Here is a 23627-nt window from a genome sequence, read left to right as displayed (position 1 = left end):
CTGCACTTCTGCTCCCCTCTTCTTTGCCTCCTAGTGAAAACCACACTTCTGCAGGACATTTTTCTTCAAATAAAACCTGCAGCTAGTTTGCAAACACACACAGACTTGTGGCTATCTCTGTATTTCCATGTAGTCTCAGTACTCACCTTTGCATGCAGAGCTTCATGCCTTCTTAAAAACTGTGTCCAACTTCCCCTTCCACCAGTGTGGCATCCGAGCAGATCTCACCTGACACACACTCCCCTCACCAATCCCAAATGAACAGGCAGGCAGTGCTGGGCAGGTGGTAAAGGAGGTAAAAGTAAAGGGAGTAACAGGGATCTGTAATGCCTGCATTTGATTTACAGCCTACAGAGATCTAAAGGGTGAAATCCATTAGGAAGCATTAGGGGGGACGGGCTGTGCCCTCATCATGGGTTCTAGTAGATGGACCTTGCTCAGCCTGTCACTGAGCCCCAGGGCTGGCAGCCCATTCCCACAGCCTAGCTGTCTCCCAGGGGGTCACTTGGTTGGGAAAATTTCCCACACCAGAAAATGTTAAGGAAAGCACCTCTGTTTTATAGCCCTCATAGTGAATTAAGTGGACTGATATTCACCTTTCCAGAGAAGTTAGTGCTCTGAGCCCCTCTAACACAAAGAAGGAGGTTGGTCCAGGGTGTACATTACAGATGCCAACATTTATGTACACAATGTCCTGCAGTCCATGTGAGCGCTGACTGTCAGAATCACTGCACCACACTGCGATGAGCCAGCGTGTCGCCGAGGGCCCAGCGCAGAGCAGCGCTACGCCATGCTTGCTTTGCATGAAGCTGGCAAGCCAACAGTACCAGCACTGTAACACAGCAGACAGCACCGTTAGGCTGAAATCAGGACTGGTTTGCAGAATGGGTGTCCCCCCAAAAAGACGCTAGTCTGTAGGTGATTGCTTACTGCTAGAAACACACTCAAACTGGATCCAGCCTCTGAGAGCAGTGTGATTTTCTGCTGTTGTCAGATCACTTGACATTGCTTACACCAAAACAACAGCTGAAGAAAACATAATGACAAACACTGATAATGAGCAGTTAATACAAGCTCCAGGACGAAGTAGCTTTGACAGTATTTCTGCTCTTGTGGAATTGCTGCTTCATAAGAATATCTTCCAATGTAGCTCACTAAAAGAGAATGAATGCTCAGAACTCCCTGAGGGGAAGCACGGCTTGAAGTGAGCCAGGCAGAGGTTTCCTGGGACAGACTATGCATTGGTGCAGCTTCCGCAATGCATGCCCGCCCCATGCATAAGCAGAGCTGTGCACTTCACATCGGAGGTCAATCAATGATTTTTGGACTACCTGCCAAATTAAAGTCTCAGGCGTCTCATGGCACAATACCCCTGGAGGCCAACATTCAGCAATTTTAACAGCTGCATCAAATAGTTTGTGTACAGTAATGCCAATAACTTGTTCTTAATCAAAGTGCAATAATCCTTTTGAAGAGCAAGGCTTTCATTGCTAGGAAACTTCACTGCTGCCAGTCTTGTCAAGCTGTTAACTGGCCTCCTACAGAGAGAGAGTGATCTGGTTCTCCACAACACATCACAGGAATGAAATTAATTGTTTTTTACAATGAGGGATTAGTCTCTATTTCTAATTTGCAGAGAGATCTCTACCCTTAGAGCTTGGCTTTGGGACGCAGGCAAACTTCTTAACCTTTGAGATGCTACAATGCGAACAACAAATGATACCCTTTGCATTTTAGGTTGACCACTTCTGCGCAGATATTTTATATCTTAGTAGCACTAAGCTAGAGAGCAGGAGTTATAAGAAATACACATTTCTTATGTCCCATAAGAAATTATGACCATAAACAGCTTCCCTCCAAGTCTCCTTCCTTACCAGTCTCATATGTAACGTGGAAAGCTATTTCCTCATACCATTTTACTGACCCTCAGTTATCTCTGTGTCCCAGCAGGCCCAAATATGTCCTTTGTGGCAAAGAGGAAAGTGGCCCGCTCTGCCACACTCTCCTATTGCCCATGCAAAGCTCTTCCCAGAGTGAAGTTACAAGGGTAGGGTGTCACTGTTACAGTCATTCTCAGTGCAGGATTTCATCTTGTATCACAGTATCACAGTATGCTAGAGATTGGAAGGGACCTCAAAAGACCATCTAGTCCAATCCCCCTGCCGGAGCAGGAACACCTAGATAATGTTACACAGGAATGTGTCCAGGCGGGTTTTGAATGTCTCCAGGGAAGGAGACTCCACAACCTCCCTGGGCAGCCTGTTCCAGTGTTCCGTCACCCTCACTGAGAAGAAGTTTCTTCTCAAGTTTAAGTGGAACCTCTCGTGTTCCAGTTTGTACCCATTACCCCTTGTCCTATCATTGTTTGCCACTGAGTAGAGCCTGGCTCCATCCTCGTGACACTCCCCCTTTATATATTTATAGACACTTATAAGGTCACCCCTCAGTCTCCTCTTCTCTAAAGACCCAGCTCCCTCAGTCTTTCCTCATAAGGGAGATGCTCCACTCCCTTAATCATCTTCGTTGCCCTGTGCTGGACTCTCTCCATCAGGTCCCTGTCCTTCTTGAACTGAGGGGCCCAGAACTGGACACAATATTCCAGATGCGGTCTCACCAGGGCAGAGTAGAGGGGAAGGAGGACCTCTCTCGACCTACTAACCACCCTCCTTCTAATACACCCCAGGATGCCATTGGCCTTCTTAGCCACAAGGGCACAGTGTTGGCTCATGGTCATCCTGTCGTCCACTAGGACCCCCAGGTCCCTCTCCCCTACACTGCTCTCTAACAGGTCATTCCCCAACCTATACTGGAACCTGGGGTTGTTCCTGCCCAGATGCAGAACTCTACACTTTCCCTTGTTATATTTCATCAAGTCATTCCCTGCCCAACTCTCCAGCCTGTCCAGGTCTCGCTGGATGGCAGCACTGCCTTCTGGCGTGTCAGCCACTCCTCCCAGCTTAGTGTCATCAGCAAACTTGCTGATAGTACACTCAATTCCCTCATCTAAATCGTTGATGAATTTATTAAATAATACTGGTCCCAGCACTGACCCTTGAGGCACTCCACTAGGTACAGGCCTCCAACTAGACACCGCCCCACAGACTACAACTCTCCGGCTTCTCTCCTTCAGCCAGTTCACAGTCCACCTCACTACCTGATCATCCAGTCCACACTTCCTCAATTTAGCTGTGAGGATGCTGTGGGAGACTGTGTCAAATGCTTTGTTGAAGTCAAGGTAGACCACATCCACCGCTCTGCCATCACCCATCCACCGTGTTATTTCCTCATAAAAGGCTAAGAGATTGGTCAAACATGATTTCCCCTTGGTGAAGCCATGTTGACTGCCCCTCATAACCCTCTTATCCTTGATATGCCTTAAGATGGCACCAAGGATAAGGTGTTCCATCACTTTCCCAGGGATGGAGGTGAGGCTGACCAGTCTATAGTTACCCGGGTCCTCCTTCTTGCCCTTTTTGAAGACCGGAGTGACATTTGCTTTCCTCCAGTCCTCAGGCACCTCTCCCGTTTCCCAAGACTTGGTAAAGATGATGGAGAGTGGTCTAGCAATGACTTCCGCCAGTTCCCTCAGCACCCGCGGGTGCACCCCATCTGGACCCATGGATTTATGGATGTCCAGATTGCTCAACTGGTCTCTAACCCATTCCTCATCGACTAAGGCAAATCGCTCCGTTGACCTGACTTCATCTAAGGTCTCAGGGGTACAGGGCTCTTCAGGACTGCCTGCAGCAGAGTAGACAGAGACAAAGAAAGCATGTGAATGGTAACACTTCAGAATTACAGGGCCACACATTGCCTACAAATAACACACCATTACTCAAATGGAATGTAAATCAAAGCAACAATCACAGCCCTTAACAACTGCCAGGTGCATTCAGGTGCAATTCAAGAACATGGTTTCCAAGCATTGCACACAGCAACTGTCCTTCTACAGACAGTACCAGCTACTAACAAATATTGACGAGTGCCAGCCCCAGCAGGGATATTGTACAGTCTGATAAGGAACACTGGTACAATATGGAGTAAACAGATTCCTGTTTTCCTGGGGAGAATATGTCGCAATGTGAAGAATAAACCAGTGAGTCACTTCCTGTGCTGGGGACATTCGAACCTACAGTCTAAAGGTTCAACGGTGACATAGTTTAGGGTGTGACTTTTCTCAATAGCAAATCACAGAATGAGTTTGGAGTTCACCCAGGAGGCAAAAATTTCTGTGGCATGGTTTGAAAGCTGCTGGGTCCTCCAGTATCCGTACACGCACATGCCAGAATCCTGGGTTGCACAGGTACGTTATTGTGGTTCTTAACCATGACAATTAACTCATGTGCTTCTCAAATGTCCTTTGCATTTCATCTGCCATAGTGCATTACTGTTCCCCTGCCAATGAGACAAGATTAAAGAAAGACATTCATATACAAAAACCCCCAGAGCTTCAGGTTGCTTGTGTATGCATTCTCAAGCTACGATTAGTGCCTGGTTAGAATAGCTCCACTCTGACTATCCAAAATGACGTCCAATTGGTATTTTACCTCATGATGACTGTAGTTCCTCAAAACTAAACAGAAAATAAAGAGCAACCCCACAGTTCACCATTTTGCTTTGAAGAAAATTACATAACCTTATCTCAAAGCATGAAATTCCTTCTAGGAGCCCCTAGATATAAATATTTATCTGACCAACCAACAGTAGTGAAGTGCTGGAAAAAGAAACACCAAAAACTTTGTATAGAAAAAAAATTACTGGAATAGGATGAAACTTCAGGATACTGTACGCTAAGCTCCAGTACAGCAATTCAGTAAGGTATTCAAAATGACTCCTTGGTTGTTGGTACCACCCAAGTGTCAGGAAAATTACTTTGAAGTGATCAGATATCTTGCTATTGTATTGAACTTCAGCTGCTGTGGTAAAGACAGCTAAAATACTAACTTTAATAAATCACCACCGTGGGATGGCATGTCATCTGATGCCTGACCAATTTGTCAAGTAACATTCCATGGCAACTGTTTTCAACTAATCACTTGTAAGTACATTTTTCAGTAGCTTCCCTAACATGCAGAAACTGTGTCCTAAGGAGGATTCCTCACGGTTTGCAGAGATCTGATGATTCTGCTCTCCCACGTCTCTGAAGCACCGGGATCCCTGGGGTGGCAGGCACCCCAGGTCACACATTCCCTTTACAGTACAGTTCTGACAGATACGTTCCCAATTTTATTTCTGACAGTATATTTTATCTCCTTTCATATGGCAGTTGCATTTACAAACTAGTAAGACATCCCCTGCTTTGCCCTGACCCATCTGCCTTCACTGAAAATGTAACTGTATTTGTATTTTTGCTGTGCCAAACAAACTCCTGTTGCTTCCTGGCATGAGGTCATTCCAGGCAAGCACCAGCACATCATCTCCCCTCCCGTCATCTGCTACTGCAGATAGGATCATAGAATCAACTAGGTTGGAAAAGACTTTTAAGATCATCAAGTTCAACCTCTGCCCCAGGACAGCCAAGACCACCACTAAACCATATTGCTGGGGGATTAACATATAGGATTCTGTACACAGGCACTGATGGTGAATAACACTTGTCATATCCTTGTGAAAATGGCAGACCTTTTTCAGCCAGTGGAAAGCAATCAATTTCAATCACAATGAGCCCATGGCACGGGGGGTGGAACTAGATGATCTTAAGGACCTTTCCAACCCTAACTATTCTATGATTCTAAGTCTTCACCACTACTACTTTCTTAAAAACTGTACTTAAGAAGTATATATATGGGACTTGTTTAAATAAATTACTCTAGTGTGTACTGTTTTCAATGTTCATGACCTACAGGCACTTAATAACTAAAAGGCATTTTATCAGCAGGTTCATTTTGTATTAGTGAAGATATATTTCCCATCGGAGTAACAAAATCAACAACATTCACCAAGACAGTGACTACAATTTCCTTTATCAACCCAACAGGGAAGAAGGCATTCAGCATCAAACAGCCCTGCCATTTCTTCTTCTAGAGAAGTAACTTTCTAGAAGCATTACCAACAGTCAAGGAAAACTGCTTTACAAAAAAGGGGTTTATTTATACTGCAGAGAAATTAAATCCAAAGTGAAGCAGCAGTGTCTGTGTTAGTAAGAAATGCATTTGTAAAACATGCATATGTAAAAAGGTGCAAACAAGCAACAATTTCACAGGCTTTCTAAAAGCTTAGGATATTAAGGCATTACGAAAGAGATGCCAGTAGTGCTGGCACTCACGAATAAACGTGGGTTTATTAGACTAACTTTTCAAAGCCTAGATGCTTACGAGGCACATTTTCCCAGCCTTTTAACACTTGTTTCAAAAAGTAACTCTCCAAAATAGCTGCTGGGTCTTATTATCCTGCTGGAGGAAGTGGGGAGTGTGAACCCAATCCCTCCCGACTCCATGCGCAATGTAATTAATTAGAGGCCTCAAGGTATCACAGACAAAAGCCTGTTTATATGGAAATTCTTCTGAAAAGAGGCATGCAGAAACTTCCTGATTCAGCAGATAAAACAACATGTAAACTCATCCTGGCCTGCCTGACCAGCCTACAGGCAGATCTCACACCACCCTCAAAACGCTACTGGGGAGCAGGAAAATGTTCAGTCTCCTGAACTTTTGTTCGTTTTAACAGTTTCCCTCAATGAGATGTGAAAATATCTGCAACATGTACACACTGGATGAATGAACATGCCAACATTAAATCTACAGAACATGGGCGTGGCATAATAAGTGTTTCTCACCCTGTTTCTCCCAAACGTGCAGCCAAACTGGGCTTTAAAAATACATCATAGTATTTCTTCAATACGCGTTTGGGAAAAAAAATATCTCTCAAAGTAAAAAAGGAAAAGGTCCTCATGAGCAGCATTAGAAAATCATTATGAATAAGCTAACACTTTCCAGAAAAAGTAACCAGAAGTCTGTATTTTTCAAACAGGCCTTCTTTAGTAACAGGAAGCATATATGGGGGAGGTGAGTGTGGGGAGTCTCCTGCCTTTCTCTCATAGAAAAGAGAAAAACCTCTGGACCACAGGAAATAACAGAAGTTTCAGACAATCCCAGTGGTATGAGTGAAAAGACTTCAAATAAATCGTTAAGCCCTCGAAACAATGTTAAAAGACAACAGATGTTCTTCCCCCCACTAGCTTGTTCGAAGACTCACGTACTCCTGAGAAGCCGTTTATTTTCCCTGATTACAGTGGGTGTTCAGATTCAGACCCATACAAATGGACAAACTGACAGAAATAGGTGCATAAGGAATGAAAAGCTGTGCCTGTACTCTTCCTGCCAGGGATAAAAAAACAAAACCCTCCTAGAATATGTGAAGATAATGGAAAAATACAGACCTTTAAATATACCTTTTCTGCAGACTTAATATCTTTATAATGTAAAACAGAGCCCACAGAAAAATGGTAAGACTTCTATTTAGGCTGAAAACAACTTTTGGAATGAATTTTTTCTTTTGCTGTGTTTTTGTGATATGTGGCTGACATACCAGTGCTTTGGCTGCTATGCTGCCAAAACAAAACATAATCACCATTGTAACTCCTGCCATTATAAGTCAATTCTGAAATTAAATCAGCAATTCAGATTCATCTTATTGTCAAGCATTCTTAAGCAGGATCCTTTCCCCCAACCATCTCTGCCAAGAAGCATGCCTATTAAATAAAAATGACAACAACAATACAGGCCTAGATATGGCTGTGAGAAACTAAAATGACATCCATGTAACAATGCAAAAGCAGAACCCCAGAATCTCTTCTCAAAAGTCTGTAAGCAGCTAAAATGCCAGACATTGTCCTAAGAACTGATCATTTTATTCTCAGACTTCTTAGATAAAAGTCATCAATACAGCTGGGAGCAAGGATCAAAGTCCAGATAAAGTCATTAGGCTAACAGTAATTAGCTGCGATTAGGACTATGTTCGTTATTTTTTCCAAAAATGATACAGCTTTATCAGAAGAACTGATGAATGCTCCTCAATGGAAAGACTAAGCCAGGTGGCAGACGACTTCTAAGTTTAGGAGCTATCGACTTGAATCTTCTCAGCCAAAGCTGGAAGTAAAACAAGTTTCTCACACCTTGGGTAAGTACTACCAACTCTGTGGAAAAGTAAGCATGGAGATCTATCCCCAACAGTGGTATCTGGCAGGACAGGAGCAGTGCCTGCCACTTGGGTGCCTGGGTACAGAGCTCACATGCCAGCCTTGAGGTTGGGGATACTCTGACAGAAGCTTTGCATAGACAAACGCCAAAATCCCCTTCATATTGTCCCACAGCATCTTCGGTGCCTTCACCTTTGCAAATCAATTCTGTAATCGGCAGAGTCTCTCACAGCTCTTTAATCTTTCACCTAAGCGACAGAAGGGTTTTCCTTTCTTCTTGCTCTCCTGCTGTTATTCTCCCACAGATATTCTTGCACCTGCAAACCCAATATTATTACAGCAGGGTCTCTGGGAATCTGGTGATATTCCCACTGGCATAAGATTCGCCCCTTCTTTACTCCCTGTTTTCCCCGTTGCTTGCAGCATTTGGTTTACATTAGGAGGCCAAATAATAGCCTAAACGAAGTTCACCAACAAACCAGTAAGCAGCACCTGCCTTGGACCAAAGCCTGCTCTAATCAGCACTAACTGCATCAGAAGCAGCAAAGACCCAACAGGGAGTTTGAGTAGGTCTAGATGAAAAACATATAGTTACTAAGGGAAAAATAGGTCTCTCATATCTTCACCGGCTGCACTGGATCCAAGTGAGTCCAACTAATTTGAAGGAAGTTCAGGATTACAGCCGTTTGTTAATATATTGAAGATAACCTGCTTCTGGAGTTTTTTCTCTACACTGTTATTTCATCACCATGACCACCAGCTCAACTAAAACCAGCTGTAGTTTAAACTCGAACTAGTAGAGCAAAACTATTTGCAAACTATTTTCTTCTCTTACCTTCAAATAACAATTAAAAATTTTGTTGTTGTGCGAAATGTAACATCTGAAAGATTGCATAAACCGCTGTCTTGAAGGCTAAACAGTTCACAATGACGTGAACACAGCAGTAAAGATTTTATGACAAAACACTTCACTGATGCAAACAATTCTATACCCTCCTTCAGTTTCATTTTCATCAAAACCAATACTTCTGAAAGCCAGGAAATCCACTGTGTTAAGACCCAGCCCATATGCTCCTCATCCAAGCAACAACAGGAATTGTCTGCAAGCACAAGAACTGGATTCACTAGACAAAGGGCTATGTCATGAAAGTGAAAATAACTGACAGTGACGCGAGGTGATCCTGGGAATCTTGCTCTTAACCTACAGAGGAGGCAAGCTGGGACTGATGCTGGCCTCTGTCCCCACCCCTGCCTGCTTGGCCCCATGCCTCACAAGCCTTCCTCGTTCTTTCTCTTCCTCTGTGGGATTTTGCAGTGCGTTATCTGCAGCTTAGAGTGCTACAGGCTTTAATAAATCTGTGCTGGTAACCCATGATCACAGTAATTTTGCAGTAAGTCTCCACTGCTCCCAAGCAAAGAGCATCTACCCCTAGAGCTCAGGAAAGCCAGGTCCTACTGTTAGGATTAGCATTTTTAGAAAAAATGTACTAGTACACGAGGAAATATCACAGAGATGAAAGTAAAATACTGGAGCTGACAAAAGCAAACAACACTGTGTGTCAAGTCTATAATCTATATTTATAAACTATGGTTAAATGCCACTGTCTCCTGCTCAACCTCCCGCTGATCCAACCACCACCACCCCAATCCACTAACTTGTACCAGTGATTTTATGAACTGTGATTTGATTTCAAACCTAGTATGTTGGCTAGAATTCATTAATATGTATTTAGCAGTGTACTGTATAATAATAATAAAAAAAGAATGTATTTCTATAACATTAAGTAGCAATAACACTGTGTCGATGCCCTTCATTTCCTTTGTGGGGGACGGGCTGGGAAACATACTTTTTCACCCCTGAGAATAAGGAAAGTAAAGCAAATGTGTTCTCATTTTAAATTGCGTTGACCATTGCTATCCTTGAATGCTGAAGTGTCCTATCTATTCTGTGCAATTATGTGGGTTTTTTTACTTACTGACAATTTTTAATCAATAAATCAGGATTCACCAACAACACTGCAATCCTTCCACAACAATGTTAATTACATATGAATTCTCAGATTGGCTTAGAAAAAAATATTTAATCATTATAACCACTTCCTGACAAAGGCATTCAAAACAGTTCTGCAGCTGAAAGATTCAGCAGAGCAAAACTGCAGTACTTAATTAAAAGGAAAAAAAATGTTAAAAGGAGTAAAAATAAAAGGACATTTGAAAGCAAATTTCATCCCTCAACTAACCCAAGAAATAATGAGAAAGAAAAGAAAGGGAAAACAACCAACCATGTATCTGTATACTGATTGTTCACCCAGCCTGAACATGACCTAGGTGTCAGAGAATGATTCAGAAACTTAAGAGAACAAAAATAATAAATACCAATGCTCAAAAGGTATCACAGCCTTTTAATAAAACAGACAGGTATCCCGTTTTTTCCACTGAAATTTGTCATTATACTATGCCAAAACCATCACTTAGATTTACTTAGATACACATATAAGCAATTACAGTATATAAAACAGAAGTGAATAAATAATATGTGTAGATATAAAACAATTAAAAACCCAGGTAAGTTATCAATAAAATATGAAAGCACAGAATACTAAACCAGCTTTAATTTTTGTAAAATATATCAGAAAACTGAAAGGAAGTGAATATCCACGTCAATTCTACAGGCATGGGATAACATGCTACTGAAAAAGCCAAACATTGATATGAGATCTCATGGGAAGGGTGCAGGGAGAAGGTTCACAGATTGACTTGACGCAAAAAATCAACAGGTTTGGACTGTATAATTTACCTGCTTACAAAATCACCTAAGCTTGAAATTCAATCCATAATTTATATCCATCTTTCCCGTGTAAATTTTGGGTAAATATTACTTAAATATTTTTAATGTAAAGGTATATCACCTTTTTATGTTGTATCACTTCAATAAGAAAAAGCAACTATATCCAAAATTATGAACAAATAATTGAACTACAGGGAAAATCTTGATCCCACAGAGGTCAACAGCAGAACTCCCTAGTACAGTTAAATTCCCAGTGTGGTACGGTTAAGCTGTGTGCTTAAGATACCCATTCTTGATTATGTAAATCAAAAAGCCTAAATGTCAACTCAAACACTTAATTGTAAATGGAAACTCATTCCCTGAAGGCATGTTCTTCCACTTCCACACACTAACACAAAAATAAAGATTGAAGAAATATAAGGCAATGAAAAAAAAAAAAAAACAAACCAGGAGGCCACGCAGTTTGAAGACCACATTTTTCTTTACTTCAAAAATATCTTTACATTCACATTCCAAGTTGCTGCACTATGACAGGAATATGCAATCATAAATTTAATTCATCTTGATCATTTGCATCCCCTAGCAAACTGAGCTCAGGCACAACATACGGCTTTCAGTGAAGACCTTGGTTACCAGTCTTCTGGCTGGGTCCATTATAATGCAAAGCAGTCAAGAAATAAGCCTCAGGGTCATGAAATCCGTTCTCCACTAAACTTGAATTGACTCATGATCAAGCATTATTGGATAATGGATGAATTTGCTTAAGATCCACAACAAGAACTCTTCAGAGTATACATGGATTTTTTTTTAATTCTCTTTAAAGATGAACACACAGAAATATTGCAGTTATGTAACTGCATTTACTTCTTCAAATTTTGCAGAGCTTAAGGTCAGCTTGGTAGTTAACCCAGTAAAAAGCTGAACCCAACTTGACAAAAATTGAAGTATTACAAATGCCATTTTTTAAGCAGGAATTATGCCTTCGCATTCCTCTTATCATTCTGGTTGGCTGGAGTAGCTGTTTTTCATTCTTGACCTTAAAACAGGACACGTGAAAAATGTACTTCATCCCGTCTTGCTTGATGATGTTACAATCCAGCAGTTGAATACTGTCTATCATATTTTGCACATTTTAATCCTTTTGGACATGCCCAAACAATGATTTGAAAAACAGTAAATATCACCATAGCAACTTAACCTCTGGTAAATTAATTCCCAAAAAAGTTCTTAGAACTAAAATATGGCATCCACATTATTAGGTAGCAGGACTCTTCTAGACTGGTCACACCAAAAGATATGCTTTTTTGCTAAGTTTCAGTGATAAACACTTCAAGCAGGAGGTACTGGTAGTCGTCTTACTATTTCCATAGCTATCTTTAGATAGGCTTTAGCCTGTAAAAACAGAAACATATGTTTAGCACCTTTCATTTTCTATAAAAAGGAGTATTTTACATCCTGTTAGATATCTGTTCTTTTACACACTTTCAAAGAAGCAACAAAAATGTTACAATAAATGGGTTCAATTTAGCCAGTTACGTGTTCAGGAAAAATGATGCATTAATATATAAAAGAAGTACAAACATTATTTAAAACACTGGCAGGGGGCTGTAAAACTTAACTTTGGTACTACTCTGAGAACAGAACTTGACTAATAATCTGTCTGAAACAGCAAGCAGAATCAGTAGCCTTCTAGAGAGGAAGTGTTGAGAAGGAAGGAGGCTCTTTAGTCCCATGGGTACTATTAATTATAAACTTCCCTCATCCTGAAGACTGAGATGCACTTGCGCACAGAACTGAGATAGAAAATGAGAGAAAACAATGATTTTGTTTTGAAAAGAGATACAATTAACTTATTACAGCCTAGACCACGGGACATCATTTCCTATACAGACATTAAAAGTTACTTTCAAAAAAAGACATCTTTGCAAAAGACTGAAGTGGTTACTGGAAAGAACTAATTCCTCAACAGTATAGCAGATCCTCCCTTTCACACCAATCTGTAACATCTGGAGGGCAGAAAAGCACATAGCTGCAAGACTGTCAGGGGCAACCCTAATACACATACTTCTTTTAACATCTCTAAAAACATGACACAGATAGGACCCTGTTCAGCCTAACATCAAGCATTCACAATTTTAATGTCAAAAGACATGTATAAAAACACTGCCTAAAGTTCAACACAAAACAAACCACAAAAGGGAAAAAATCCTGTACCAAGCTTTAACAACTTGTAGTCAAAATGGAACATGCTTTTTAGAAAGGTCTCCAATCTTGAAAGACAGACTTTCAACCAAAATACTATCTTCTTGCATATTTGTGTGTGTGCATACATACATATCTTGTACATTGCTTCCAAGGTTGATTACTTCCATTGTTAAAAATGTAGACCTTATCTAAATTTGAACTTGTCATGTTTCAATTTCCAGCTGGTGCATCACGTTCCATGCGTGCCTAGTACAAGAGAAAACTCCCCCATTACTCAGCTTGCTTCTACTTTGTTAAACTGTAACCAAGCTACTTCATCTTACCAAGTAACTCTGCATATGAAGCCCACATGGACAACTTCCTATTTTATTAGAAGAAATCACCAGAATATTCCCTGCCATGCTGATGTGTCCTGTCCCCTGAGGCACTCTTAGATGGTGCTGACCTAGAGTTGGAACTTGTATCCATAATGAGCCTTTAAACAACAAGCAGTCTGACAAATGCCCATGACCAGAGCTTGAGGGGCAGGAAGAGAAGGTCTCTCTCTCACTTGGAACACCGGCACCCACTGCCACTGCACTGGAGCAGGTGGCAGCCTTTTGCAGGGCCAGGCACCCCTATAACATGCCTCCTCTCTTCTAAGGTATACTCCTGGCTTGTAAGGTTTTCTTTTCTGGCACCCCCAGCCTCAGTGCCTCACAGTCTCAGCGCTTACATCACCTTAAAAACGAAGTCAAGTAATTTTCTGAGTTGGTAAGGCATGCAGACTCCAAGCTAAGATTGTTTTCTCTCATATGTTAGACTTCATGGCAAGAGCTACAGAACTTAAATCACAAGCATGAAATTCAAACTATTCCTATGGGTATAATTGCAGTGCAGTTGGGTAGCACAGCTGCGCCTGTGTGCAGCACCCACCACGCTTAGCTATTAATTCCCTGGGTGATCTAGCTACTCCCCAGCTAGCCACCTGCCTAGATGAGATAACGGACCAATATGAAATAAGGTGATTGACTGAAAACAAGCTGCCTATGCAGTTAAGTATTTGACTAATTGGTGTAGGAGTGCTCCAGCTGGGAATTTTGGACTATCTTGAAGAGTCCTGCAGACAGCTCCCACTTTGCACAGATCAATTTTTGTGTTTTAATAAGTCAATTAACAACTTGCATGGAAAATCTGGCCCCTTCTAGCAATGGGCTGGGCTGTTCCTGCTCCAGAGCTCACCAGATAGTACAAAGAATTAAAAATACACTGTATAAATTGTTCCTGTAGATGCAGAAATAGTAATATAGGAGAGTGGTTTTGTACACAGTTAAGATAGGAGCTATTTTGCACATAAATCAAGATAATCAGCAGCAATGGATCATTCATACTCTCTGGCAGTCATACAGGACCATGAACTAGCTGTATTGCTAAAACTGAGCTAAACAGCAGTTCAGGGAGTCTCATTCGATCCAGCCAAAGACAGCACTTGCACATAGACTTCCATAACCAGCCAGACAGCAACCAGTCATCCTGCTTGGGAAACTTGATGGCTTGTGTGTTACCCTGTGTCAAGATCCCAATAAACTATATTTTTTCCCCCAAAACCGGGCACTGTTAATGACTGCCTGGGCAATGACTGCACAGTGTACACTAACTCTCATTTGCCAAGTGGCTGATCTGTCACTCCAGAACAGGAGGTTCCTGGTACAACTCTTTGTAGCCAGCATGCTAGCATTACTTAGCCCTGCTGTTAGTGGCAATCCATCTTACCTGCTAAGCATCCTTTTTTTGTTTTCCTAGATCACCACTGTATAAAGTTGAACAGACCTGTATCCCATAAATGTCCTTACAGAACATTATCTGTCTAATAAAATCAACTGTTTCAAGCCTCAGTTTCTTATAGTTGAACAAATCATTCAGCTACGAGTGAGAACCCATCAACATATATGAAAGGTCTAAATGGAATCTCAGTGACTCAATACACCTTTTACTAAATACAACTGTACTAAATAGTTTCTCATACTCATGATCTTTTCAGTGTGGCATCTGGAGACAGAGCACAGCTCAGGTCAGCTGTTTACTATTACTAAGCAAATGAAGATGGATTGCAACTTAAAATGGAAAGGGGTTTTATTTTCTTTTTGGGTGGAAAGCCACAGGATAAAAAATAAAGGATGAGTTCTTATCACTCACAGCCATAGGATAAAAGTGAACTTTACAGATCAGCTTTTCTTTTTGTGGTTTGGAAGCTCTAAATGAATGGTTTATACACTGTCTTTCTGAAAACAGTTTTTTGCAGATAACTTTATATTTAACAGTAACATACCAGTTAGCTGGAAGCCAAGCATTCTCCCTGCTTCAAGAGGATGAAGGAGAAGGGCACAGGAGGTCAGAATGCCCAAAAAACAGACTTGCTCATTACAGGTGCTGCCTAGATAGCGTCTGAGAGCAGCACTGCAGAGGGCAGAGGCAGAGGTGGAAGCTGATGTTCAGAGAGTTGAAAGAGCTGGATAATGGCCATGTGAGTGACTGTTCACCTCTTAGACACTGGTACAAACACTGCCAGAAGAATGCGGCATTCTTTAAATCTCAGGACTGAGAGAACATGGTAGATGATCAAGTGACTAATGACAGCACAGATCATGGAGAAGGAAATGAAGAACTTGTAATGAAGTTCATCAGGAAAAGGACTGAAAAGTCCTACTTAACTTAAATAATCAGAACATCCTCATTCATTACTGTCATGGAATAATAGACATGGGATAGATTTAAACTGCAAGTCTTTATTAGCTCAACTAATTAAGCACTACGGTAATACTAGAGAAATGTGAGCCTTTCAGTTATGGCATTTCATTCTCCCTAAAAATCTTACCCATGAGGGAATTATGCATCACTGCTAAGACTACTACAAACTGATCATAGCTGACTGCCCTCTTCTTATGGATTGGCCTGGCTTGACCTGCTAGTCTGCCTTTCACTGAAGTGCATCTTAGCTTGCAAACAGCTTGCTATAGTGGCTTTCAGTGTCTAGTGCAATGGCCATGCAAATACAGAATAAAATTTACCCATCATCAATGTCAAAACAAGTAGATGATACCACATTTGCCTTCACCCAAATCACTGCACACAAAGAACTTCAGACCAGCAACTTTGAAAACGCATACTGATCACATCACTTGGTTGTGAGTCAAGTACATTACAGAGTGTAAACCCCAGTGCTGACATGGTTTCTAACTTCTGTTTGTGACTAAGACTCCAAGACTATTAAGATGCTTTATCCAGACCAAGGGAGAATCTATGCAAGTCCCAACTATCTGGAATATCAAATGCTGTGGATGTTAATATACCTGTAAAGAAGGATAAGGTATTTAGGTCTGCTGAAATGAGCTGTTAAGGGCTTATAGTTTATTCATTGCTAAAGGAAATTAGCAACCATAAGCAACTAATCTAACAGTAACTATCACAAGGACATCTGCATGAGAATAATGATAGGTGATAGCTTCTGTTCTTATTAGCACTCTCTTTGCTCTACCACAGGTCATTTTCCAGCTCAATCAGATTTTTAAATAGCTTTAATTTCCATAGAAATTGCTTGTTACTTTGACATAACTCCCACTTTCAGTGCACAACCGCAGCTGCCCTCAGAAGAATGCATTTTGCTATGGTAAACTCAGAAGGCACTAAAAGCATGAAGATAAATACAGCTTTAAGCGAGCTTCCACTTCAGATGAAAGCTTCATGTCACCTACAGAAATTCTTGTTTACTGCAAGACTCCCCAAGTCCTTCCCACTTTGTCCTCCTCAGGGCAGTTCTGTAAGATTCTTCTTTGCATGTATTGGCAACTCCTGCCAAGCTTCAATGAAGTCACAGCCCAGACAGGCGACTTAACAAGACAATAAAAGTCAATCTATAAATTTCAACATGAAATGAAGAGATGAGCAAGTAAACTGGATACTTCCTGAATCTAATACCTAAAGAAAAAAAAAACAAAACCAATCCAAAACAATCCTTAGTGTTCATGGGAAATTTCCTACTAATCCTGTATGTCAGCAGTTGCAACAGCCATGCCATCATCTGGGGGAGCCTTAGCTCAGAAACACTGCTAGCCTGAGGTGCCATTATACATGTATATCATTCAGGCGCTATTACATACATCAAAAAAGACATCCTGCCCAGAGAACATGCTTAAGTAGAAGAGTGCAATTCAAATGCAATATAGTAACATCCTTCAAACAGACTATCCTACCACTCAGCGCTTTCTTCAGCAGAAGCAGCATAAATGAGGGTCTGATGATTCATTGTACTATCTACAACTTGAATGGAGGATTTGAACCTACAAATACCAAATGTTACTGTAATCATTCAAAGGAAGCTTTGACAATAAAGCATACTATAAATCACCTATCATGCAGCCTTCTTCAGGGTTTGCTTTCCTTTTAAAGATATCACACTCTGGAGAAACCACTCTCTAAATGGAATTATTGATGATAGCTAAAAAACAGAACACATTATTTGCTACCATTACTCCAATTTTTCTCCCACTTGATTTTTACTGAACAAGAGGGTGAACTCAAAATGTTTTTCCTTAATACATTCCAAATGCTTTCCACAACAATATTTGGCAAGAAAACACTAAGGAATTGACTATTTCGTATTTCATGGAATTTCATTTTGGTTTGTTTCCTTTCTCTTTATACTTTCTGCCATGAGGGCTATCTCTTTAATAATGGGGAAGAAGGTGAAATCTAAACTTCATTCTTTCATGACCTCTCTGCTGTCTTGGATACATTATCCCTGCTGAACCTCACAGGTGTATCATCTTTTTTTTTTTTTTTTTTAAATCTCATTCCAAAGTCAAGAAGATGACAGACAACATCTACTGCCTGCCTCAGCCTCCAGCGTATCTCCTACCTGAAACGTGTATCCCAACAAAATTCCCTAGGTTTTAGAAGGTGAATGGATGTGCTGGCACAGCAAAAGTATTTTATACTTGCTTGAGCTGCTTCTTTATCTAGAGACAGATGGAAGTTTGGTGCTGAATGGTCACAAATAACCTATTTGTTCTAGCAAGGCATTAACAAATCCACTGTGCCATCAAGACTGTGATATACTCAGAAGTTTATAGCAGCAAGTCCTCACAAGATAACCACCAACTGTCCCACACCTCTCTGGGTTTTATGCTCACAGACGGAAGAGTCCTTCGGAACCTCTGCTTACCTTTTCCCCAGTATTAATGGAGAGGTCACTGGGCATTTAAATTCATTTGGTGGAAGAATGACTCCACTGCAATTAATCATGTTCTACATCTCTTGCTGTGTTTCTAGCCCTCTTATCCACAAGTTTCATGATGCCTCTTTCTAACATCTATTTTCCTGCTGCTTCCTTATCATGATCCCTAAGAGATTCCCCTACATCTGATCATGATGAATTCTACCTAGTTTCAGCAACTCATTTGCTTTTCCTATTCTGCCTTTTTCTCTACTGTTTTCCCTATTCTATGATTTTCGCAGTATTCCTGATTTCACTTTACTAGCTTTTGCTCCTAGAGATCCTCTTGTATGTTTGGGTGAGCAAAAAAATGAAGCCCTAGTCAGCCAATCCACCTCCACAGCTTGATGAAGGAGAAGAATGCTCTCAAGACTCCCAATTGTCTCCAGAAGGGTCTGGTAAGTCCTCACTGTTGATTAAACAAAGAAATTATTAGCTTCTTGTAAAGGATCTTAGATCACTCCCACTTGCTGCGGTGTGTTTGCTCTCTGGCTGTTAGTCAAGTCCCTGCCATTTAGGCTAATATGTGACTACAGAAATACCCTGTTTCTATAGCACATAACAGTTTTGTCAATGAAGAGAGTTAAGAAAAAGCCACAACTTAAAAAACTGACAGAAACACTAATGTAGACAATGTTATACCAAGAGCAAAACTATTTTACTAGCAATGTTTATTTCTCCATGGGGACTGTCTCAAGCTTCACCAGAAGAGAACTCTAGCCATTAAGCTTCACAACCTTTAGCTATATAGTCAGACTCAGTAGATGAGTCTTATTTATTCTGAGCATCCCTGAGGAAGAACTTTCTAAGTGTCACACATGCACAATTTTACAAGTAATTTTCTTTTTGGAAAGGTTTAGTTGCTTACAATTTCCTTGCCAGTCGTGAAAAAGAAACTTCCTTTTGCAACCAACTATATTTCAGCTTTAAAATAACGAATTTAGACAAGTTTGTTTACCCATTTTAAAATTCCAATATAGAGTGAGAGGTTTACTTTTATATATCAGCAAGGCAAGTTGAACACCATGGCAGGTGTATAAGCAAAAAAAAAGTATTAGCTAACATTTTAGAAACACCCTTTATTCTAGTCATGACAGAGCTGAGAAGGTGTGACAGCATGCTGGGTTTCTCAGAAGTCAGTCAGTATCCTTATTCCCCAGTGTTTGAATCTGCTAGGTATTATTTCAGTTCTACGATTCTGTATTTGATTTGTAACTGTGTTCCAACAAAAACAGCACAGAATTTTCTATAAAAAAAACCTCTGTAAATTTCAGGGACAAGAGCAGAGATAATTTCAGCAGCTCTGAGCGTATTGTTCTCTACCTGAAAAATTGTGATTGTTCATGAATGAGTAGCCAGGATTTTAATTGATTTGAGAAACATGGCGATGGGTGTCATGTATTAGCAACATGTGTCATGTACTAACGATTAGAATCTAACCTTATATGACCTCTCCCATCATCACTTATGTGCTAAGAAAGTATTTTTTCTTTTAAGTTATAAGAGACCAACAATAATTTTCTCGGTCTTTAAAATGAGAAGCAAACAGTGGAAAGGAATATTTCAATACTTACCTAGCAATCACGATGTTAGAAAGGTTATCAATGCTAAAATGTACCTACAGTATATTCTACCTATATATATATAATTGATTCCATTACCTATTATCAGCATTAACCACTTTTTTTTAAATGATAACATCTAAGCAGCAGTCAAGAGTGAGGCTGCATCATACCACATACTGTGCAAACACAATGGGGCAGACAACACCCTGCCCTACAGAACCCAGAAGACAAACTCCAGCAGAGGACAAAGAAAATACTAGCCAGGAAAATCTTACTCTGTCAATGTTAATGAAGTTTTCTATGAGCAACTGTTCTTCTTTACAGACATGCATATTTTACGTGCACTGCCTCGACAGCTCGTATTTTCCTTTGGCAATAAAATGCTAAGATAAATGCACCTAAAAATCCATTTCCTCTTGCGTATAAATTGCCCCACTTCCTGCTGAAAACAACCCAGGTTCTGACAATACACAGATTTTGTTCCAAATATCTCTGGAGGACCCTTTGACAGTTTCCAGGCTCAACTACCAAAGGCCCAACTGACAGTTTTAGAGGACCTACACTAGCTGCAAGGTCTCCTGAGATTTGACACTGACCTTCCTCTTCTTGGCATGCCAGAACCTGGATCAAACCTTCACTATTGTGAATGATTCAGACTAATTAAACAAAACCAAACCCAAAGAAGCAGAACGGATGACCAGCATTCCAAAGTGAAGGGCCCGAGTTACCTGCTGATACTACCGCTCTTTCACTTTATTTCCCTAAGTTACATTCCGATACATGTTTCTTTTCAAATAGCAATCAGAAGAAGCATTCTCAATTCACTTTTGCAGGAAGGCTTTTTGCTGTTTTAAGTGCAGTGCACCAAACTTACAGCATCACTTTGGGGCTGCGAGATCACCACAGGCTGTCCTGAATCACACGTCTCCCGTATATTAACATGCAGTGGAATGTCTCCTGTATCAAAAATACCAAGATACACATATGTGGATACCTAATATTTCTTAAATGTTTCATTAAAATATACCTTGAAGCAACATGAAATCAAATTTCAGTTTGGTATATTCTTTGAATTACTTAATCTCAAAAAATTAGCATTTAAAATGAAAATAGGCTGCAGTACAATTTCTGTACATCCATAATGATTAATGCCAAACATATTCTGTATTTTTTATTCTCTGAATAGGATGGACCATACTTTGTAGTCATTTATTAGAGAAGACAGTTTGCTTTTTTGATGTAATAAATAGAAAAGCACAGGCTGAGATTTAAATTATTTTGCATATATAAAAATACTGCTTGAGTGTCAGGTAAATGCTTAGCATGCATCTCACTGTTCAGCCAATCTTCTCCACTGTATCTTTTTTTTCCAGGGCTGTTTTAAGATTCTAATCACTGTTCAAATACTTTTTTGAATACTTAATTTTGAAATAATAGCATTTGTTATTGTCCTTATTAGGCTCTGGATCCAATTAAAACGTAGACAACTATTCACTTCATTCTTCTTTCCAATAGGAATCTTCTTTATATTGTTTTCATAACAAGCAGGGAACTGTCAGAGAGGAAAGGAACACTCTAATGGAGAATCAATTAGCAGCCCTATTCCACTCTGAAGCATGCTTTCTGAAATAGTTTTTCAGCACTACAGAAAACTTGGAATTCCCACGTTTAGTTCATCACTACATAGGTAGTTATGAAATGACCTGAAAACCAACTTTTCTTTTAATGGAAGATAGAGCTACATTTTAGATACAGAGAGAACAACCTACCTTAGTTCAGTCTTGACTGGTCTCAGAAACTGTATGTGTCTAATCATACACTTAGCAACATTTATTTAACCCAAACCAAAGCCGGTGTAAATCACTGAAGTTCAAATTGGTCAGAAAAAGAAACGTTAAAAAAAAAAAAAAGAAAGAAAGAAGACTGAAACAGCTTCAGAGATAAAAAAAAAAAAAAAAACCCACACACCCCCCCCCCCGAAAGCAAGCAGCAATACAAACAAAAGCCCAAACAAATAACAAACACAAAAGCTGTAGCTCCATTAGTGAGCTGAATCTTTGAAAAACTTCTCTTGACTTGTAATATGATGAGTACAGTCCATTTCCCTCAAATTTGTTTCTTACTTCAGTCATGAATAAACTTCTTCAGGCATAAAGTATAAAAGTCCATTTATTTATTCATTACAAAATATATTTAGGGGGGCCTTTAAAAATTGTTGGGAAGTTTTGTGTGGTTTGGTTTGGTTTGTTTCTTTTTTTAACCTTAGACATTCTTAATAGAATAACAGAAACTTTGAAAATCTCCCAGGAGTTAGTTCCTACCATTATTTCATGCAGCAACTAATTTTGACTTCTTCCCTGAAGGATGTTTTGTTAATGAAAAAACACTTCTTCACTGTCAGCTTAATAACAATCTCAGAGAATTACAAGAACTTACAAAGATGCGCTGGCACTACAGGAACATAACAGAACTTGTATGAGCAAAAGTGCAAGTCAGAAGTTTTTGCACTATTCACTACAGAATATGATGGTAACTTGACACTGTACTTTTTTCTGATACTAACAATTATTGCTGACTGCAATAAAAGGGTAAGTGCTGAGAATAATTTGAATTCATTGTAGGAAGTAAAAACTAAAAGAATATTAGAAATCTGGGAGTCATTGTTGCTGGTTCTCTTAGCAGATGCAGTTTAAACTGTTATGAAGTGCCAAGGTCAGGATGGAGTAAGTACACAGAAATTATCTTAGTATTATGTACATTAATGGTATAGCTTTATGGCGACAGTTACTGTCACCAAACTAAAAAGAAAGCCGAACAGGGGTATTTCAGAGACAGGGAAACAAACAGCAGCACAAAGTCTTTCTCACAAACTTTGGCACACTTTCTTTTATGTAACAATAAAAAGATGAGACAACCAAAAGTACGTGAAACAATGAGCTATGTAAAAAGGTTCACTGGCAACTGGTAATTGTCTTCTACCATAAACAAAAAACAAAGGAGGTATTCAGCAACATTAAAGGCAGCCAATTCTGAGCAAATAAAAGGAAAATACTTTTCTATCCTGCACATTGTTAGCTTGCAGAATTTGTCAGATGTTACCACGTGAAGTAAAACCTTGTCTGTTCTCTCTAGAGGACTAGGTGCTTAGTTGAACAAACAGAACAGGCACAGGTGCTGCACAATATAAGCAAAATAAACTTAGAGAATTAAAGATATAGAAGTAATAATTTAAGTATGATGCTGGCTTGACTTCATGAATGAAGATTTGGAAAGGTCTTTACCCACTCTTACTACAAGCACTCTGATGACTAAAAAGGCCAATGAGGGATAGGCAAATCCAGTTACAAAAAGCACAGCGAAAGGTCTCCTTGGGTGGTATAGGCGAGGCACAGTTCTTCCTACGTTGTCTTTTCTCCTCAAGACTAATTCTGCGTGTGTTCTCAAAGGAGACAACGGCGTTACGTATGGTGTGTCTCCAAGCCTCTCGATTGGAGGCCAAGGTGGGCCACTGATGGTAGTCAATATGGCCAAGGCTGAGGTATTGTTTCAGGGAGTCCTTATATCTCTTCTCTGGGGCAACTCTCTTGCGGCAACTGGTGGTAAGTTCACCGTAAAACACAATCTTAGGGAGATGGTGATCCTTCATCCTAGAGACGTGCCCTGCCCAGCACAGATGCAATT

The 23627-nt window shown here is 40.1% G+C and overlaps 1 protein-coding gene across 1 annotated transcript in view; it reads right to left on the bottom strand.

The window, feature by feature from the left end:
• Positions 1–11387: 11387 nt before the first annotated feature.
• Positions 11388–23627, bottom strand: part of NUBPL (NUBP iron-sulfur cluster assembly factor, mitochondrial) — an 85849-nt gene continuing 73609 nt past the window's right edge. Inside the window, exons 10-11 of the mRNA XM_061463482.1 lie at positions 20821–20903; positions 11388–12317 (exon numbers count right to left, since the gene is read on the bottom strand). Of these exons, the coding sequence (XP_061319466.1) occupies positions 12255–12317; positions 20821–20903 (146 nt within the window). The 3' untranslated portion in view covers positions 11388–12254. The remainder of the gene's footprint in view (positions 12318–20820; positions 20904–23627) is intronic.

This window comes from Pezoporus flaviventris, unplaced genomic scaffold (assembly GCF_033815535.1).
Source record: "Pezoporus flaviventris isolate CSIRO_AGI_PZ_B2104156 unplaced genomic scaffold, CSIRO_AGI_Pfla_v1 ptg000036l, whole genome shotgun sequence".
Taxonomy (NCBI): Eukaryota; Metazoa; Chordata; class Aves; order Psittaciformes; family Psittacidae; genus Pezoporus; species Pezoporus flaviventris.
The sequence above is the reverse complement of the archived record's forward strand: the minus strand, read 5'-3'. Positions and strand labels throughout refer to the sequence as shown.